At 38.7% G+C, this 20504-nt stretch overlaps 1 protein-coding gene across 3 annotated transcripts in view; it reads left to right on the plus strand.

Annotated features, from left to right (window-relative positions):
- RELN (reelin) overlaps positions 1–20504 on the plus strand; it is a 515960-nt gene that overhangs the window by 389862 nt on the left and 105594 nt on the right. For all 3 annotated transcript variants that reach the window (XM_050782664.1, XM_050782662.1, XM_050782663.1), the window contains exon 28: positions 895–1127. In XM_050782664.1, coding sequence (XP_050638621.1) covers positions 895–1127 — 233 coding nt within the window. The remainder of the gene's footprint in view (positions 1–894; positions 1128–20504) is intronic.

Here is a 20504-nt window from a genome sequence, read left to right on the forward strand (position 1 = left end):
TCCCTAAAGGTATACCAAACAGTAACAGGTTCATTTCTGGATTATGTTGATTATTTGATGCTGTGATAAACACTTAGCTCTTTCATCTAAGTTGACACTGATTTTATTTTATTTATTTTTATTTTATTTTATTTATTTATTTATTTATTTATTTATTTATTTATTTGAGATGGAGTCTTGCTCTGTCGCCCGGGCTGGAGTGCAGTGGTGTGATCTTGGCTCACTACAACCTCCGCCTCCCGGGTTCAAGCAATTCTCTACCTCAGGCTCCCGAGTAGCTGGGATTACAGGTGTTCGCCACCACGCCCAGCTAATTTTTGTATTTTTAGTAGAGACAGGGTTTCACCATTTTGGCCATGCTAGTCTTGAACTCCTGACCTCATGATCCATCGGCCTCAGCCTCCCAAAGTGCTGGGATTCAAGCATGAGCCACCGCGCCTAACCAGTTGATGCTGATCTTTAATGAGCTTTGGCAAGGAAACAGAAGGATGCTCGTTCCACTGAAACCTTCCTGTACTGAAGAAGACAGCTGCTTCTCCATCTTATGGTTTCCTCTGTTTGTACCCTCTGAGGAGGGAGAAAGAAGCAGTTTCTTGGCATATCTTTTGTCTGGGACTCAAGAACCACTGACACTGTGCTTCTCTCTTCTCTCCTATAATCCCAAGAAATCCACAAAATGAGTCCAGCTTTCTAGTAAAAAGTACCTATTGTTTGCTTAAACGAAGAATTCCAGAATCTATTGAAGGGTCTTGGTTGGCACTGAGCTCACAATTCCTATCATTGTAAATTCAATGCAGATCCATTGGAAGGCACCCTGGATGCTGTAGCACCTAATTTGTTGAGTGATGACTTAGAACCAAAATCTTGTATAATTCTTGTCCTTCCTTTTAACAGCTAAACATAGGGTGTGCCAATCAATTCAGCAATACTGCTCCAGTTCTTCTTCAATACTCTCATGATGCTGGTATGTCCTGGTTTCTGGTGAAAGAAGGCTGTTACCCAGCTTCTGCAGGCAAAGGATGTGAAGGAAACTCCAGAGAACTAAGTGAGCCCACCATGTATCACGCAGGAGACTTTGAAGAATGGACAAGAATCACCATTGTTATTCCAAGGTCTCTTGCATCCAGGTAAAGTAAGCATTCTTAATAGGTTTGGGCCATTAAGAAAGACACAATCCCAAATGCTGTAATCCTAAATGTTGAAATCCTAAAAGATCAAAATCCTGAAAATACAATTCTGGAAAAAATAATTTTAAAATATTTTAAATTATTTTTAAAATTATTTTTAAATATTTTAATTATTTAAATAATTTAATTAAATATTTAATTAATTTAAAATTATTTAAAATATTTTAAAATATTTAAAAATAATTTTTTAAACATTTATATTTTAAAAGGGGGATTTATTTGAGAAACAAAAACATGACAGAACACTTCATAGGCCATTTTACACAATACTTATTTTTGCAAGCATAAACATTCAGATATACTAAAGACCGCTGCATTGGTTTAACATTTATGAGCAGACAAAATGTATACATAGAGAAATAGGTTAAAAAGCAAAATGTATAAATGTATATCACTATGGTTGGTGATTGTTTGCACTCAGCTGTATAAATGTGGCCATCTGAAATACAGACAATTTAACTCTTTTGATGAGATTGATCAAAAACCTCAGTGGGTTACCACTGCATATGCAGTCACCAAAAAGCTGAGACCCAAAGAAATTTTATCTTTCACAAAAGCAGATGTATGAAAAAGATGTCTCTCCCTTTATCGAGTAAGATTTTAGCGTTTTTAGGTACACGCACAGTGTTTACACGCAACGTCAACATTGCACTTTTGTGAAGTCAAATTTGCAAAAGAAATTCATAAAACAAATTATAACTCTCTGAAAGTCCTTACACAATTTACACATCCCGTATTGGAAATGATGTGAAGACAGAGCACATCAAATAGATAGCATAGCCAATTGGCACAGTGTGGGAACGGCAGAAGTCCTATGACTGGATAATTTGGCGGGGGAGATTTCTTGTATTTTTGGAGGTTTCTTGTATTGTTTTCACTTCTATGATCTTCAAAACACTCACTACACTTATATTTGGAGAGTAGTTGTGGTCTACAGAGTTTGTAGGGATATGCTGTCTGGAAATCTGGTTATTGCTGAGCCATTGCAATTAAACAATTTTCTGCTTTCATAGCACCAATCATAACTAGCTTTTACACTTTTGTATGTTTCATTTGCCAGAGTATATGTGAAATATTGTTACATGTACATAATGCATACTGATTATGTCAGGATATTTATGGTGTCCATCACTTGAGTACAGCATACTTTTGTTAAGTATAGTCACCCTTCTCTGCTATCAAGCATTGAATTTATTCCTTCTATCTTACTGTATGTTTGTACCCTTTAAACCATTTTTCATCCTCCTCCCTCCCTCCCTTGGTACCCATCCTAGTCTCTGTTATCTGTCTTTCCACTCTCTACCTCCATGTATGAAAAACATGTGATCTAATATTTAGCTCCCACATATAACTGAGAATATGCAATATTTGTCTTTTTGACCCTGGCTTATTTCACATGAAATAATGGCCTCCGGTTCCATCCATGTTGCTGCAAATGACATATTTTCATTCTTCTCTATGGCCAAATAGTATTTCATTGTGTATATCCATTCTTCTGTTGATTAACATTTAGGTTGATTCTATATCTTAGCTATTGTCAACAGTTCTGCAATAAACATGAAAGTGTAGGTATCCCTTTGATATAATGATTTATTTTTCTTTGGGTAGACACCCAGTAGTAGGATTACTGGATCATATGGTAATTTTATTTTTAGTTTTTTGAGAAATCTCCATACTGTTTTCCACAGTGGCTGTACTAGTTTACATTCCCACCAACAGTGTATAAGAGTTCCCTTTTCTTCATATCCTCACCAACATCTGTTTGTTTGTTGTCTTTTGAATAATAACCACTGTGACCGGGATAAGACAGTATTTTATTGTGGTTTTGATTTGCATTTCTCTGGTGATTAGCAATGTTGACATTTTTTCATATACCTTTTCACATTTGTATGTCTTCCTTTGAGGAATGTCTATTCATGGCCTTTGCCCACCTTTTAATTTTATTTATTTATTTATGTTGCTGTTGTTTGAGTTCTTTGTATACTCTATTCCTATTATATTGGTCCCCTGTTGAATGAAAAGTTGCAAATATTTTTCCCATCCCATAGGTTGTCTCTTCACTCTGTAGATTATTTATTTTATTGTGCAGAAGCTATTTTTAGTTTAACAAAGTCTCATGTGTCTGTTTTTGTTTTTGTTGGCTGTGCTTTTGAGGTCTTAGTCATAAATTCTTTCTAGACCAATATCCAGGAGAGTTTTCCATAGGTTTTTCTTCTAGAATTTTTGTAGTTTGGGGCCTTATGTTTAAGTCTTTAATCCATTTTGAGTTGATTTTTGTATGTGGTGAGAGATATGGGTCCTGTTTCATTCTTCTGCATGTGGCTGTTCAATTTTCGCAGCACCATTTATTGCAGAGGGTGTCCTTTCCCCAGTGTAAGTTCTTGTCAGTTTTGTCAAAGATTACTTAGCTATAAATCTGGGGCTTTATTTCTGGATTCTCTATTCTGTTCCATTGGTCTATGTGTCTATCTTTATACCAGTATCATGGTGTTTTGCTTATTATTGCTTTGTAGCATAATTTGAAGTCAGGTAAGGTGATGTCTCACATCCTTCTTTTTGTTTAGGATTGCTTTGGCTCTTCAGACTCTTTTTTTATTCTATATGAATTTTAGGGTTGTTTTTTCTAATTCTGTGAAAAATGACGTTGGTAATTTGATAGGAGTTACGTTGCATCTGTAGATTGCTTTCAGCATTGTAATCATTTTAACCATATTGATTCTTCCAATCCATGAGCATGGGATTTTTTCCATTTGTTTTTGTGATCTACAGTTTCTTCCATCTACAGTGTTTTCTGGTTTTCCTTGTAGAGATGATTCATCTCCTTGGTTAAATGTATTCCTAGGTACTTATTTTATTTTGGAGATTGTCAGTGGGATTGAATTCTTGATTTGGTACTCAGCTTCAATGTTACTGGTATATAGAAATGCTCTGATTTTTGTACATTGATTTTCCATCCTTAAAATTTACTGAAGTTATTTTTCAAGTCTAGGAATTTTTTGGAAGAGTCCTTAGGGTTTTCTAGGTATAAGATCATGTCATCAGTGAACAGAAATAATTTGATTTCCTTTTTCTCAATTTGGATGCTTTTTATTTCTTTCTCTCGCTTGACTGCTTTAGCTAAGACTTCTAGTACTGTGTTGAACAGGAGTGGTGAGAGTGAGCATCCTTGTGTTGTCCCACTTCTTGGGAGGAATGATTTTACCTTTTCCCCATTCAGTGTAATGTTGGCTATGGGTTTGTCATGTATGGCTTGTATTATTTTGAGGTGTGTTGCTTTGATGCCCAGATTGTTGAGGGTTTATATCGTATCAACATCATGAATGGATGTTGGATTTTACCTAATGCTCTTTCTGCATTTATTGAAATGATCATATGTTTTTTGTTTTTAATTCTGTTTATGTGGTGAATGACATTTACTGATTTAGGTATGTTGAACTATCCTTATATCCATGGAATAAACTCATTCAATCATGATGTATATCTTTTCGATGTGCTGTTATTTTCAGTTTGCTAATATCTTCTTGAGGATTTTTGTGTCTGTGTTCATCAGGAATACTAGCCTGTTTTGTTTTTTGGTTGTGCCCTTGCCTAATTTTGGTATCAGGGTGATTCTGGTTTTGTAGACTGAGTTAGGAAAGAATCCTCTCCCATCAATTTTTTGAATAGTTTTAGTAAGGTTGGTACCAGCTCTGCTTTGTACATCTAGTAAAATTTACTTGTGAATCCATCTTGTACTGGGTTGTTGTTGTTGTTGTTGTTGTTGTTTTGTTGGAAGACTTTTTATTACTGCTTTAAAATCATACTTATCATTGGTATGTTCACAATTTCTATTTCTTCGTAGTTAATGCTTGGGAGGTTGTATGTTTCCAGGAATTTATCTGTTTTCTCTAGGTTTTTTAGTTTGTGTGCGTAGAGATGTTCATAGTAGTCTCCAATTACCTTTTTTATTTCTCTGGTATCAGGTGTAATGTCACCTTTGTTATCATTTCTGATAGTGCTTATTTGAATCTTCTCTCATTTATCTTACGTAATCTAGCAGTCTATTAACTTTGTTATCTTTTCAGAGAACCAACTTATCATCTCATTGATCCTTTGTATTATTTTTCTTGGTTTCAATTTCATTTAGTTCTGCTCTGATCTTTGTTATTTCTTTTCTTCTGGTAGCTTTGGGTTTGTTTTGTCTTCATTTTTCTACTTCCTTGAGGTGCAATTTTAAGTTGTTAATTTACTGTCTTTCTATTTTTTTTATATATGCATTTAAAGCTATAAACTTTCCTGTTAGCACTGCTTTTGCTGTATCTCAGAGGTTTTGATATAGTGTCCCTATTTTCATTTGTTTCAAAAAAATTTTTATTTCTGCCTTAATTTCATCACTTACCCAAAGATCATTCAGGAGCCAGTTGTTTAGTTTCCATGTAATTTATATACTTTTGAGATTTCCTCTTGGTATTGATATCTAATTCTATTCTGCCATGATCTAAGAAGATACTTAGTATAATTTAGATTTTTAAAAATTTATTGAGACTTGCTTTGTGGCCTAGCATATGGACTGTTTTTGAGAATGTTCCATGTGCGGAAGTGAAGCAGCATGTTCTGTGGTTGTTGGGTATAATGTTCTTTGTGTGTTATGTCCATTTGGCCTGGAGTTCAATTTTTAAAATCCAGAGGTTCTTTGTTCATTTTCTGCCTCTGTGATCTATCTAGTGCTGTCAGTGGGGTGTTAAAGCTACCAATATTATTATGTTGCTATCTGTCTCTATTCTTAGGCCTAGCAGTATTTATTTTATGAATGTGGGTGTTGCATGGTTGGGTACATATATTTAGGATAGTTGTGTCTTCTTGCTGAATTGAACCCTTTACCATTATATAATGCCCTTTTCAGTCTTTTTAAACTTTTATTGAATTACAGTCTGTTTTATCTTACATGAGTATAGCTACTCTTACTCATTTTCTTTTCCATTTGGGTGGTATATCTTTTTCCACCCCTTTGTGTTGAGTCTGTAGGTGTCTTTACCCATTAAGTGGGTCGTTGTAGGCAACAAATAATTGGATCTATGTTTTCTTATCCAATCTGCCAGTCTATACCTTCTTAGTTGAGCATTTAGCCCATTACATTCAAGGCTAATACTGATATGTGAGGTTCTGTGCCTTTTGGTGCACTGCACAGTCCTTTCCCTGGGGAGCAATACTCCCTGTAGGATAGAGAATTGGGGACCTTGTAGTACCTTTGGGTCCAGCCAGTGCTGCTCCACTGCAGCCTTCCAAGTGGACATTGGAGATGTCAGCAGGAACTCCTGGGATGTGGAGATATGGGGACTGTTACCAAGGGCAAGATGCAGTCCTATGGCAACAGCACTCCCCAGATGGCTCCCTGCTGCAGCTGTTCAGGTCTCAGGAGTGAGGCATGAGTGACCCAGCGTGAGTTCGCTGTCTGGTGCATTGCCTTCACAGGGTCTCCAAATCACCACCCATGCTAGTGTCAGAGTTTGTGTGGGTGGTGGTGCTCTCCCACAGCTCGGATTGCAGCAGTCTGTGGCAGGGGTGTGGACGCTGAAGCTCTTTCCCCATAGTTCCAAGCCCCACTAGGTTCCTGGCCACTCTCAGCCATGCTGGCTACTTGTTTCCTTCTCCTTTTGTGCCTCAGGTGTTTCCTGTGAGTTCTCTATTAGTCTTTAGTATTCTCTCCTAGATTCAGGGTATGGTTATCTACTCATAATTTTGGTTCTTCCTTGGGGAAAGGATGAGTGTCTGATATCTCTGGTCAGCCATCTTGAACTGGAATCTTCTAAACTTTTATCTTTCACTATTAAGTCACCTCATATACTTAACTTGTCACAGCCTTTTTGTGAGGAAACAAATTTGCAGATCTCTTTCATTGTATTGTAAGGAATACAGTAAGAAGGAGTGATATTTGGCTTCTCCAGTATCAAATCTGAATTAGTTAGGGTTCTCCAGAGAGATAGCATCAATAGGATATGTATATATATAGATACATGAGAGGGGATTTTTTTTTTTTTAGAGGAAATTGGTTCACACGATTATGGTGGCTAACTAGTTCCATGATAGACACCTGCAAGCTGGAGACCCTGAGATGTCAGTAGCATGGCTCAGTCTAAGTCCAAAGGCCTCAAAACCAGGGAAGCCAATGGTGTAATTCTCAGAGAGAGGCTGGAAGCCTCAGGCCCCAGGGAGCCTCTGATGTAAGCTCTGGAGTCCAAAGGCTGGCAAACCTGAAGTTCTGATTACCAGGGAAACAGAAGAAAAGTCTGTCCTATATCTCAGAGAGATACCAGTTTGCCTTCTGTATTTGCTTTCTGTTCACCTTCTGGCTAATTGAATGGTGCCACCAACTCTGAGGGCAGATCTTTCCCACCTAGTCCACTCAGACTTACCCTCACAGACAGGCCCCAAATAATGCTGCACCAGGTTTCTAGGTTTTCTTTAACCCAGTCTAGTAGACACCTGAAATTAACTCCACAGTCCATCTCTTGTCAACTCGGAACCCATATGCATCTCTTTAAACCATACTTATTTTTCAAATAAAGACAAGGTAATAGTTCCACCGAACATGATGCAGCTAACATGATGTGACAATCCTGCACGATCTCCTCCCCAGAATTAAGCTTTCAGAACTTCAACATTTGGGATTTTCATCTTTTGGAATTGTGATTTGGGGTATTTTCGATGTTAGAAATTTTAGGTTTTAGGGAGTTTCATCATTCAGGATTTCAACTCTAGGGATTATGGTGTTCATGATTGTGTCTTTTGGGTTTATGATCAGCCTACATTCTTATGTGCTGTGGCTGCAATTTATGGGGAACATTTGTGTATCTCAATTACCTCAATAACTTAAAAGAATTTATATAGTCTAGTTATACCTATCCAAGTTGAAGTAGTGACTACTGAGGAAAAGAGCCCTGGGACAAAATTTCCAAAATGTCTGTGTGTGTGGCGTGGGGCAGGGGGTGCACGCAAGCACGCACGTGCACATGCTTGTAAGACACATTTACTTATTTATTCAGCAAATATTTATTGAGCGTCTATGTGTGCGTGTACAAAAGTGCTGTTCTGGACACTGAGAGTACAGCAGTGAACAAAATGTATTGAAGGCCAAAAGAGTTATAAGACATTATTATATCAGACTTTCACTACACATAGATTGTTAATAATTTAACGCCTCCTTATATACACATAGACAAGTTGAGATATCTTACAATATAAATGTTCCATTTAAATGATTATTAAAATAAATAATAAAACAATAAATTAAAAATCAGTTAATGGGAAGAATGAAATCAATGGACTGAGAACATGAAGTGAATTAGTTTCAGGAAAGGGGCAACAAATTAACTCTTAGCTTCCTGGCAGCTCAGACAAAGAGAGAAAATATAGACTCATTTAGTTCCCATTGTTGAGTAATAAAAAGGAAAGCAGATGCATTCTGATTTTTTTAAAGGTGTGCTTTTTTTTAGGCTTGGTATTTCAGAATAAATTTATAGCATGTATGCTTGTACTAGATAGAAGAGGTAACGCAGAGATCAGTATTTTTAACTATATCATTTTACAAAAGATAAACATTTTTCAAGTAGGCACTTCTTAATTGAATTCTAGAAAACAACATTAATTGTCACTCATGATAACAATTAATCATGACTCAGTCAAGGCATTTCTGTTCAGAACTGAGATGATATAATAAGTCTATTTGCACTGCTTCCTGATGACATAGCATATGGTTTGTATGCTCATTATTGCCATTCAACAATATTTCCAGCTTTCTTTTTCCCTAGAGGATTATACTTTCCCCACAGCCTGTAAAGCTTGGCATGTCTAAATGAAATGTGAATGAAAATGAGACATATGGCTTTAAGAGCCCATGTACACTTTGCCATCTTCCCTGCTCTGTGGAAGCTTGTATTGAGATGAATCTTATATCTCAATGAGTGTCTACAATAAGCAGACACCCTTGCTGACCTACACTGGACATATAAAATAAGCAAGAAATAAACTTTTTCTAGGTTAAACCATAGAGATTGAGAGTTGTTTGTTGCCACAACATAACCTATCTCATTCTGACTTATATGGTAAAAGCTTAACAATCTATAGACATGTCTTATTCATAAAGTTCTTGGAGGCCATTCTGTTTGTGGCATCATTCACCTAACTTAGCACCAGTTTACTGTGCATCATCTGGCAAGATAAACTGGTTGTGCTCTCTGCCTCCTTGTTACTTAGATGTGCATACCTCAAAAAATTACACAACAGCCCTTGGTAGGCAAACTTCCTGGATAGGGAAGGAATTTGTTTGGTCAAGGATGTGCAAGTTTCTGTGCTGATCTGCTAAACTTTGAAACATAATCTTTAAACACCAGCTGTCTCAAGAAAGTTTGTCAATCAGTGGTTCCAACTCATAAGTAATTTATTTGTCCTTATATGCTAGTGTTCTTTGTAGTTTATCAAAATGATATGCAAATGCCTTCAAAATGTGTTATGTAGGTGGCAGAGTTGATGAATTTACTACCTTTCATGAAATTAAGAATTTGACTTGCCATATGCTTTAGTTAGGATACAGACCCAGCTACTATGACAGAGAAACACACAAACACAAATGATTAACAAATTTTCAAAAATATAGAAGTTCATTCTTTCTCATATGCTGGTCCAAAAGTGAGCAGTTAACAGTTGACAAGTTGGCTCTGCCATCCTGAACATGTGACTTCCATCTCTGGATCCAGGGCAGCTGTTCTAGACTTTACCATCTCTTAACCAGTGGAAGGAAAACAGAGTCAGGGATAAACAGATAAATTACTTCTTAAAAGAAAAATCCAAGATGGCCGAATAGGAACAGCCCCAGTCTACAGCTCCCAGCGTGAGCAATGCAGAAGACGGGTGATTTTTGCATTTCCAACTAAGGTACTGGGTTCATCTCACGGGGGCTTGTCAGACAATGAGAGCAGGACAGTGGGTGCAGCCCACCAAGCATGAGCCGAAGCAGGGAAAGGCATCGCCTCACCCAGGAAGCGCAAGGGGTCAGGGAATTTCCTTTCCTAGCCAAGGGAAGCTGTGACAGATGGCACCTGGAAAATCAGGTCACTCCCATCCTAATACTGTACTTTTCCAATGGTCTTAGCAACCAGCACACCAGGAGATTATATCCCACACCTGATTTGGAGGGTCCCACACCCACGGGGGCTTGCTTATTGCTAGCACAGCAGTCTGAGATCGAACTGCAAGGTGGCAGCGAGGCTAGGGGAGGGGCACCCACCATTGCTGAGGCTTGAATAGGTGAACAAAGCAGCCAGGAACCTCGAACTGGGTGGAGCCCACTGCAGCTCAAGGAGGCCTGCCTACCTCTGTAGACTTGACCTCTGGGGACAGGGCATAGCCAAACAAAAGGCAGCAGAAACCTCTGCAGATGTAAATGTCCCTGTCTGACAGCTTCGAAGAGAAGTAGTGATTCTCCCAGCATGGAGTTTGAGATCTGAGAATGGACAGACTGCCTTCTCAAGTGGGTCCCTGACCGCTGAGTAGCCTAACTGGGAGACACCCCCCACTAGGGGCAGACTGACACCTCACACCTCACACGGTCGGGTACCCCTCTCAGACGAAGCTTCCAGAGGAACAATCAGGCAGCAACATTTGCTGTTCAACAATATTGACTCTTCTGCAGCCTCTGCTGCTGATACCCAGGCAAACAGGGTCTGGAGTGGACCTCCAGCAAACTCCAACAGACCTGCAGCTGAGGGTCCTGACTGATAGAAGGAAAACTAACAAACATAAAGGACATCCACACCAAAACCCAATCCGTACATCACCATCATCAAAGACCAAAGGTAGATAAAATGACAAAAATGAGGAAAAAACAGAGCAGAAAAGCTGAAAATTCTAAAAATCAGATGCCTCTCCCCCTCCAAAGGAACACAGCTCCTCGCCAGCAACGGAGCGAAGCTGGACGGAGAATGACTTTGACGACTTGAGAGAAGAAGGTTTCAGACAATCAAACTTCTCCGAGCTAAAGGAGGAAGTTCTAACACATCACAAAGAAGCTAAACACCTTGAAAAAAGATTAGACAAATGGCTAACTAGAATAACCAGTGTAGAAAAGTCCTTAAATGACCTGATGGAGCTGAAAACCATGGCATGAGAACTACGTGATGAATGCACAAGCTTAAGTAGCTGATTCGATCAGCTGGAGGAAAGGGTATCAGTGTTTGAAGATCAAATGAATGAAATGAAGCAAGAGAGAAGTTTAGAGAAAAAAGAGAAAAAGAAATGAACAAAGCCTCCCAGAAATATGGGACTATGTGAAAAGACCAAATCTATGTCGGATTGGTGTACCTGACAGTGATGGGGAGATTGGAACCAAGTTGGAAAACACTCTGCAGGATATTATCCAGGAGAACTTCCACAACCTAGCAATGCAGGCCAACATTCAAATTCAGAAAATACAGAGAATGCCACAAAGATACTCCTCAAGAAGAGCAACTCCAAGACACATAATTGTCAGATTCACCAAAGTTGAAATGAAGGAAAAAATGTTAAGGGGAGCCAGAGAGAAAGGTTTGGTTACCCACAAAGGGAAGCCCATCATATTAACAGCAGATCTCTTGGCAGAAACTCTCCAAGCCAGAAGAGAGTGGGGGCCAATATTCAACATTCTTAAAGAAAACAATTTTCAACCCAGAATTTCATATCCAGCCAAACTAAGTTTCATCAGTGAAGGAGACATAAAATCCATTACAGACAAGCAAATGCTGAGAGATTTTATCACCACCAGGCCTGCCCTACAGAGATCCTGAAGGAAGCACTAAACATGGAAAGGAACAAACGGTACCAACCACTGCAAAAACATGCCAAAATGTAAAGATCATCAATGCTAGGAGGAGACTGCATCAACTAAAGAGCAAAATAACCGGCTAACATCATAACGACAGAATCAAATTCATATATAACAATATTAACTTTAAATGTAAATGGGCTAAATACTCCAATTAAAATACACAGACCGGCAAATTGGATAGAGTCAAGACCCATCAGTGTTCTATATTCAGGAGACCCATCTCACATGCAGAGACACACATAGACTCAAAATAAAGGGATAGAGGAAGATATACCAAGCAAATGGAAAACAAAAAAAGGCAGGGGTTGCAATCCTAGTCTCTGATAAAACAGACTTTAAACCAATAAAGATCAAAAGAGACAAAGAAGGCCATTACATAATGGTAAAGGGATCAATTAAACAAGAAGAGCTAACTGTCCTAAATATATATGCACCCAATACAGGAGCACCCAGATTCATTAAACAAGTCCTTAGAGACCTACAAAGAGACTTAGACTGCCACACAATAATAATAGGAAACTTTAGCACCCCACTGTCAACATTAGACAGATCAACGAGACAGAAAGTTAACAAGGATATCCAGGAATTGAACTCAGCTCTGCACCAACCAGACCTAATAGACATCTACAGAACTCTCCACCCCAAATCAACAGAATATACATTCTTCTCAGCACCACATCACACTTATTCCAAAATTGACCACATAGTTGGAAGTAAAGCACTCCTCAGCAAATGTAGAAGAACAGAAATTATAACAAACTGTCTCTCAAACCACAGTGCAATCAAACTAGAACTCAGGATTAAGAAACTCACTCAAAACCACTCAACTACATGGAAACTGAGCAACCTGCTCCTGAATGACTACTGGATACGTAACAAAATGAAGGCAGAAATAAAGTTTCTTTGAAACCAATGAGAACAAAGGCACAACATGCCAGAATCTCCGGGACGCATTTAAAGCAGTGCATAGAGGGAAATTTATAGCACTAAATACCCACAAGAGAAAGCAGGAAAGATCTAAAATTGACACCCTAACATCACAATTAAAAGAACTAGAGAAGCAAGAGCAAACACATTCAAAAGCTAGCAGAAGGCAAGAAATAACTAAGATCAGAGCAGAACTGAAGGAGATAGAGACACAAAAAACCCTTCAAAAAATCAGTGAACCCAGGAGCTAGTTTTTTGAAAAGATCAACAAAATTGATAGACCGCTAGCAAGTCTAATAAGAAAAGAGAGAAGAATCAAATAGGTGCAATAAAAAAATGATAAAGGGGATATCACCATTAACCCCACAGAAATAAAAACTACCATCAGAGAATACTATAAACACCTCTACACAAATAAACTAGAAAATCTAGAAGAAATGGATAGATTCCTGGACACATACACCCTCTGAAGACTAAACCAGGAAGAAGTTGAAGCTCTGAAAAGACCAATAACAGGCTCTGAAATTGAGGCAATAATTAATAGCCTACCAATCAAAAAAAAGTCCAGGACCAGATGGATTCACAGCCAAATTCTACCACAGGTACAAGGAGGAGCTGGTACCATTCCTTCTGTAACTGTTTCAATCAATAGAAAAAGAGGGAATCCTCCCTAACTCATTTTATGAGGCCAGCATCATCCTGATACCAAAACCTGGCAGAGACACAACCAAAAAAAAGAGAATTTTAGACCAATATCCCTGATGAACATCGATGCAAAAATCCTCGATAAAATACTGGCAAACCGAATCCAGCAGCACATCAAAAAGCTTATCCACCATGGTCAAGTGGGCTTCATCCCTGGGATGCAAGGCTGGTTCAACATATGCAAATCAATAAATGTAATCCAGCATATAAAGAGAACCAAAGACAAAAACCACATGATTATCTCAATAGATGCAGAAAAGGCCTTTGACAAAATTCAACAGCCCTTCATGCTAAAAACTCTCAATAAATTAGGTACTGATGGAACATATCTCAAAATAATAAGAGCTACTTATGACAAACCTATGACATACTGAATGGGCAAAAACTGGAAGCATTCCCTTTGAAAACTGGCACAAGACAGGGATGCCCTCTCTCACCACTCCTATTCAACATAGTGTTGGAAGTTCTGGCCAGGGCAAAGGCAAGAGAAAGAAATAAAGAGTGATCAATTAGGAAAAGAAGAAGTCAAATTGTCCCTGTTTGCAGATGACATGATTGTATATTTAGAAAACCCCATCGTCTCAGCCCAAAATCTCCTTAAGCTGATAAGCAACTTCACCAAAGTCTCAGGATACAAAATCAGCATGCAAAAATCACAAGCATTCTTATACACCAATAACAGACAGCCAAATCATGAGTGAACTCCCATTCACAATTGCTTCAAAGAGAATAAAATACCTGGGAATCCAACTTACAAGGGATGCAAAGGACGTCTTCAAGGAGAACTACAAACCACTGCTTAACAAAATAAAAGAGGACACAAACAAATGGAAGAACATCCATGCACATGGAGGGGAAGAATCAATATCATGAAAATGGCCCCTGCCTAAGGTAATTTATAGATTCAGTGCCATGCCCATCAAGCTACCAATGACTTTCTTCACGGAATTGGAAAAAACTACTTTAAAGTTAATATGGAACCAAAAAAGAGCCTGCATTGCCAAGTCAATCGTAAGCCAAAAGAAGAAAGCTGGAAGCATCATGCTACCTGACTTCAAACTATACTACAAGGCTACAGAAACCAAAACAGCATGGTACTGGTACCAAAACAGAGATATAGACAAATGGAACACAACAGAGCCCTCAGAAATAATACCACACATCTACAACCATCTGATATTTGACAAACCTGACAAAAACAAGCAATGGGGAAAGGATTCCCTATTTAATCAATGGTGCTGGGAAAACTGGCTAGCCATATGTAGAAAGCTGAAGCTGGATCGTTTGCTTACACCTTATACAAAAATTAATTCAAGATGGATTAGAGACTTAAATGTTAGACCTAAAACCATAAAAACCCTAGAAGAAAACCTAGGCAAACTTAAACAAATTTACAAGGAAAATACAACCCCATCAAAAAGTGGGCAAAGGATATGAACAGACATTTCTCAAGAGAAGACATTTATGCAGCCGACAGACAAATGAAAAAATGCTCATCATCACTGGTCATCAGAGAAATGCAAGTCAAAACTGCAATGAGATAACATCTCACAACAGTTAGAATGGCGATCATTAAAAAGTCAGGAAACAACAGGTGCTGGAGAGGATGTGGAGAAATAGGAACACTTTTACACTGTTGGTGGGACTATAAACTAGTTCAACCATTGTGGAAGACAGTGTGGCGATTCCTCAAGGATCTAGAACTAGAAATACCATTTGATCCAGCCATCCCGTTACTAGGTGTATACCCAAAGGATTATAAATCATGCTGCTACAAAGACACATGCACACGTATGTTTATTGTGGCACTATTCACAATAGCAAAGACTTGGAACCAACCAAAATATCCATCAATGATAGACTGGATTAAGAAAATGTGGCACATACAGACCATGGAATACTATGCAGCCATAAAAAAGGATGAGTTCATGTCCTTTGTAGGGACATGGATGCAGCTGGAAACCATCATTCTCAGCAAACTATCGCAACGACAGACAGAACCACACATTCTCACTCATAGGTGGGAATTGAACAATGAGAACACTTGGACACAGGAAGGGGAACATCACACACTGGGGCCTGTCGTGGGGTGGGGGGGGAGGGGGGAGGGATAGCATTAGGAGATATACCTAATGTAAATGACAAGCTAATGGGTGCAGCATACCAACATGGCATATGTATACATATGTAACAAACCTGCACATTGTGCACATGTACCCTAGAATTTAAACTATAATAAAAAATAAAATAAAATTAATTAATTAATTAAAGAAAAATCCTCCTTACTTTTTGTTTAGATTCCTCAATAGAGCCTAGGATTATATTTGTATAGTTACCTATTGCTATGCAACACACTTCTCCAAAATTTAAGAGCTCAAAATGATAATGATTTGTTATCTCTCATGGTTTTGTGGGGTTGGCTGGGCAGTTCTTCTGCTGGTCTTCCTGGGCTCCATCATCTGGCTGCACTCAGTTGATGAGTTGGTAGGAGTCTGGGTCAGCTGGACCTTTCTCTCCATGCTGTCTTCATCTCAATATTTTTCAGTTAGGTGGGCTCTAGCATTCCAAGAGAGGAAAAGTAACTGCAAAGCCTCATCTCATTTGCCACATCCTTTTGGTCAAAACAAGTCACAAAGCCAGTCTAGATTTAAAAGGTGGCTAAAGAGACTTCCTTTTTTAATAAGAAGTGCATTAAAGTTGTACTGCAGAGGAGCATATACAAAAGAAAGTGTGATTAAGTGGGAGGCATTATTGTAACTATATACCATGGTCTGTTTTAGGCCCATTAATTCACATCTCTTCCACTTAAAAAATGCATTCACTGTCCTCCCAAGACTCCCCAAATTATCATCCTATCACAGCACCAGACACCAAGTCCCTGGATGTATTATCTCCATCAGGTTGGGATGTGAATGTGGGTCCTTGATCTCTAGACCTGTAAAGACAGGTAATCTACTTTACCCTTACCCAACATAAAATGTTGAGACAACGGCAGGATAACCACAATAGACATTCCCACTCAAAAGTAATAATAATAGTAATAATAATAATAATGGAAAAGGAAGGAATGGGAAGCACATAGTAGTCACTGGCCCTCAGAAATTCTAAATGCAGCAAGAGACTTGTTACTAGGGCTCCCTCCTCTAAGAACAATGTCCAGGACAAGAACGTTCCAATGATTAAGACAGGTCTGTTCCCTGATAGTGGTTCCTTCATCCACTGTTCTTCTTAGCTCTTGATTGTACTCTCCAGGTTTCACCCCCTGAGAACATCTTTATTTTTCCATAAGAACATATCTGTGTTTGCAGCTACATAGCTATGTCATCCTGCTTCCTGCCCATCTCCAACTGTGCAGCCCTTGTACTCCTCACCTCCAGTACTGCCTTCCTCCCTCCATACTTTCCAAAACTGTGGCCCAACTGCAGCTCTTCCAGATAGATTGGTATAATGTGCCATAAAGTTGGAGAACATCAAGTGGCACATCATTGCTACAATGATACAATGAGGAGCCAAGAAATACAAATCTTGTTTCATTTCCCTGAAGTCCAATAATAAATTTACAGCTGAAGGAGGACGGAAAGGCATAAGAATGACACAGTGGACTTTGGGGACTCAGAGGGAGAAGTTGGGGAGGAATGTGAGGGGATAAATGGCTACAGTGTACACCGCTCAGGTCATGGGTACACTATAATAAAACCTCAGAAATCACTAAAGAACCATGTAACTAAAAATCATCTGTCCCCCAAAACACTATGGAAATAAAAAAAAAATTAAGTAATAAAATATATAGCTGAATCTGAAACTGAGGTGTGTTTGATGTTGGGTGGAATAACCCAGTTAGTAAAGCCACATATGAGAAGTAAGAGCAGATTGTCCTTAGCATCACAAAGTGAGCCAGTATTTTGAGGCTCCCAATGTATCAATACTTTCTTAGACCTCAGCTTTTGGAAGACAAAATATTCATCATTAGAATCCAGCGTCATGGTTAATTTGGATACCATCCAGCTTGCTGGCTGATGGCATTTGTGATGAAGAGCCCTCAACTAAAGAACAGTAAATATGTTTCTACTTTACCCCAAGTAAATGAGCTGTTGTTGCTCCTTCTGCAATATGTTAAACTCAGATATCTCCAAATGCAGTGTTGGAAAACTGAGAATTCTAAGTGTTAAAATTGTTAAAATTCGGAGCTGTTTTGCCATGAGGCAAACATGCTTATAATAGTTACAAGAAAATTGCTCTTTCAGAAATAAGTCTAAGCTGATTTTCTCAAAGGAGCCATTTGTGCTCATATTAATTCACTGGGCTCTTGCCTACAGAAAACACATTGGTGATGGCGAAAATATGTTGGTATACCTCTCACAACTCTCAGAGACATCCCCATCCAGGCAGTATGCTATGTAGCCTGCTCTAGGTATCCTATGTAGAGTACAAAAAGTGGCTGTCTCTGGGCAGGACTAGAAAAAAAGTTGCTTAGTATTCTGCAGAATACCCTGCATCTCTGCACAGGACAAGCAGAAACCTTCCTAGTTTGAGAGGCAGATGCAACATCACATTGAATTGTGTGGTGATGGAAGGGTATGGGTGTAGAAATTGATTCACTCAGGCATCCTCCAACCAAAAATGAAAATTGGGGAAGGAAACAAAGAGAAAGATTGATATCTTCTTCTTTTTCCTTATCTGGGACATGCAAAACAAAAGGCGATGCTTTTTGAATAGAATAGTCAAATCACACTATTATGTACCTTTTTTTTTTTTTTGAGATGGAGTCTTACTCTGTCACCAAGCCTGGAGTACAGTGGTATGATCTTGGCTCACTGAAACCTCCACCTCCTAGGTTCAAGTGATTCTCCCACCTCAGCCTCCTGAGTAGCTGGAATTACAGGCATGTGCCACCACATCCAGCTAATTTTTGTATTTTTAGTAGAGATGGGGTTTCACCATGTTGGCCAGGCTGGTCTCGAACTCGTAACCTCAAGTGATCCGCCTAGGTCTCCCAAAACACTGGGATTACAGGCGTGAGCCACTGCACCTGGGCTATGATCTATTTCTAATAAAATTACATAAGATTAAACTCTTTCTCTCAATCATTACTTCCTCTAAATTATTTCTAGACCTTCCTATCAAGTCAAGACCTCTATTAGATACTCTTCTCTATGTCCTTCTTAATGGTTGTCAGAGTTGCACAGGTGCATTTGTGTGGGTGTTTAAGTGTGTCTCCTCACTTAACTGTGGGCTACATGAAGGCAGGAAGCATGTCTGGGTTTTGTTCCTCATAGTATTACTAGCATTAGTACTGCACCTAGCGTGCTGTAGATGCTTTCTAAATTAATTTAGAAATTGAATGAAGGGATGTTGAATAAGGAATAAAGACCAGCAGTAGGTGTTAGCTATAATGAAGACACCTTCCTTTTTCATATTTTTCCAAAATGTATCCAGTGCTACTTAAGAAATCATTGTTCCACATTCTGTGTCTCCTTGAAAAGGCAAGAATAGAACATATGCACAAATACATTAGTAGTCACAATTGCAAGACTGTATCTCCTCTACTTTAAAAGTATAGAATTGAGACATAGTTATTAACTTAACTTTAGCCTACTTATTTCCTTCCTTCTTCTGATGGTCTCTCAGTGACTAGTTTTTATAATAAATTCTTTACCAGTTCTTCCACCTATTCCAGGAACCCTGAGGTTGCTAAATCGCTTGTGTTCAATCCCAAGATTTTGCCACCGAGAAGAGAACAGAGTGGCCGTAGACATCGGGAACCAGGCATAACTTGGAGAAATGGAAATGAAGCAAAGCGTGCTGAGGTCATGGCCAGTGAAATCTTTATTGCTTTGAGTTGCACCTTTCAACAAAAAACAAACTAGCAAAGATTGAAAGAAGGGAAAAAGGAACCATCTCTTCCCCTTTCACTCTGAAATACAGTCTTCTATCTAGGACCCGCAGCTATGATTCACCACATACCGGACTCGCCCTGTTAACCAAATGATTAGTCTTTTGGTGTTTTTCTTTTTTAAATCTAAATAAGTATTCCTTAGTACTGAGCTCCTGGGGTCTTTTACCCTCTCAAACATGTAACAGTGCATTCTGCTTCTTGGGTCTATAGGAGCCTTAGGATCTATAACTGCAAACAAGGATACCTCCTCACTCTGGCCAAATCGGAACTTGATTCTCTTATAATAAAATCTGTAAGAGCCCAAGAATCAGAGACAGGTCAAAGGATTTCACTTGTCCTTCATTCAGTATCCAATTGCCAAAACTTTTTCTAAAATTCTACGTAAACTTAGGATTCTTCAACCCTCTGAATGCTTCTGGGCCCAAATCCGAGCTGGTTTCTTCCATGAAATGGGGCAACTGATGGAGAGATGCCCTCATCTTGCCCAAGTGAAAGAGCCTGGGGTGGGGGAAAGAAGTTTTCCTTTCTCTTTCATCACTTCCCTTACCACAGATGCTGTGGATCCATGTTTCTCTGGGTTCTATCATAGCAACATAAAAAAGAAGCAGCAAGCATGACTTCTAATCCAAGAGGACTTGTATTAGGGAATTGGCATATTTTCCTCATTTATCACAAACATGCAGTCTATCTTTTGGAAGAGGCATAGAGGCCTTAACACTTTCCTTAAGAGTAGTTGACAAATGCTGGTGTTCATTATTTCCCTTACTTCCTTCAAGAGGACAGATACCTTCAGAGGCTGAATAATGTTTCAGCTCCAAGGGAAGGAATTTTCCCAAGGTCCATGACACTAAGACAACTGTACCTTTTTATTTTTTTTGCTTTTGCTTTGTTTTTCTAAACTTATTTAATTCAATTCTTTTTACCTTAAAAAGAAGACCAATATATTTCAAAT

Source organism: Macaca thibetana, chromosome 3 (genome assembly GCF_024542745.1).
Source record: "Macaca thibetana thibetana isolate TM-01 chromosome 3, ASM2454274v1, whole genome shotgun sequence".
NCBI lineage: Eukaryota > Metazoa > Chordata > Mammalia > Primates > Cercopithecidae > Macaca > Macaca thibetana.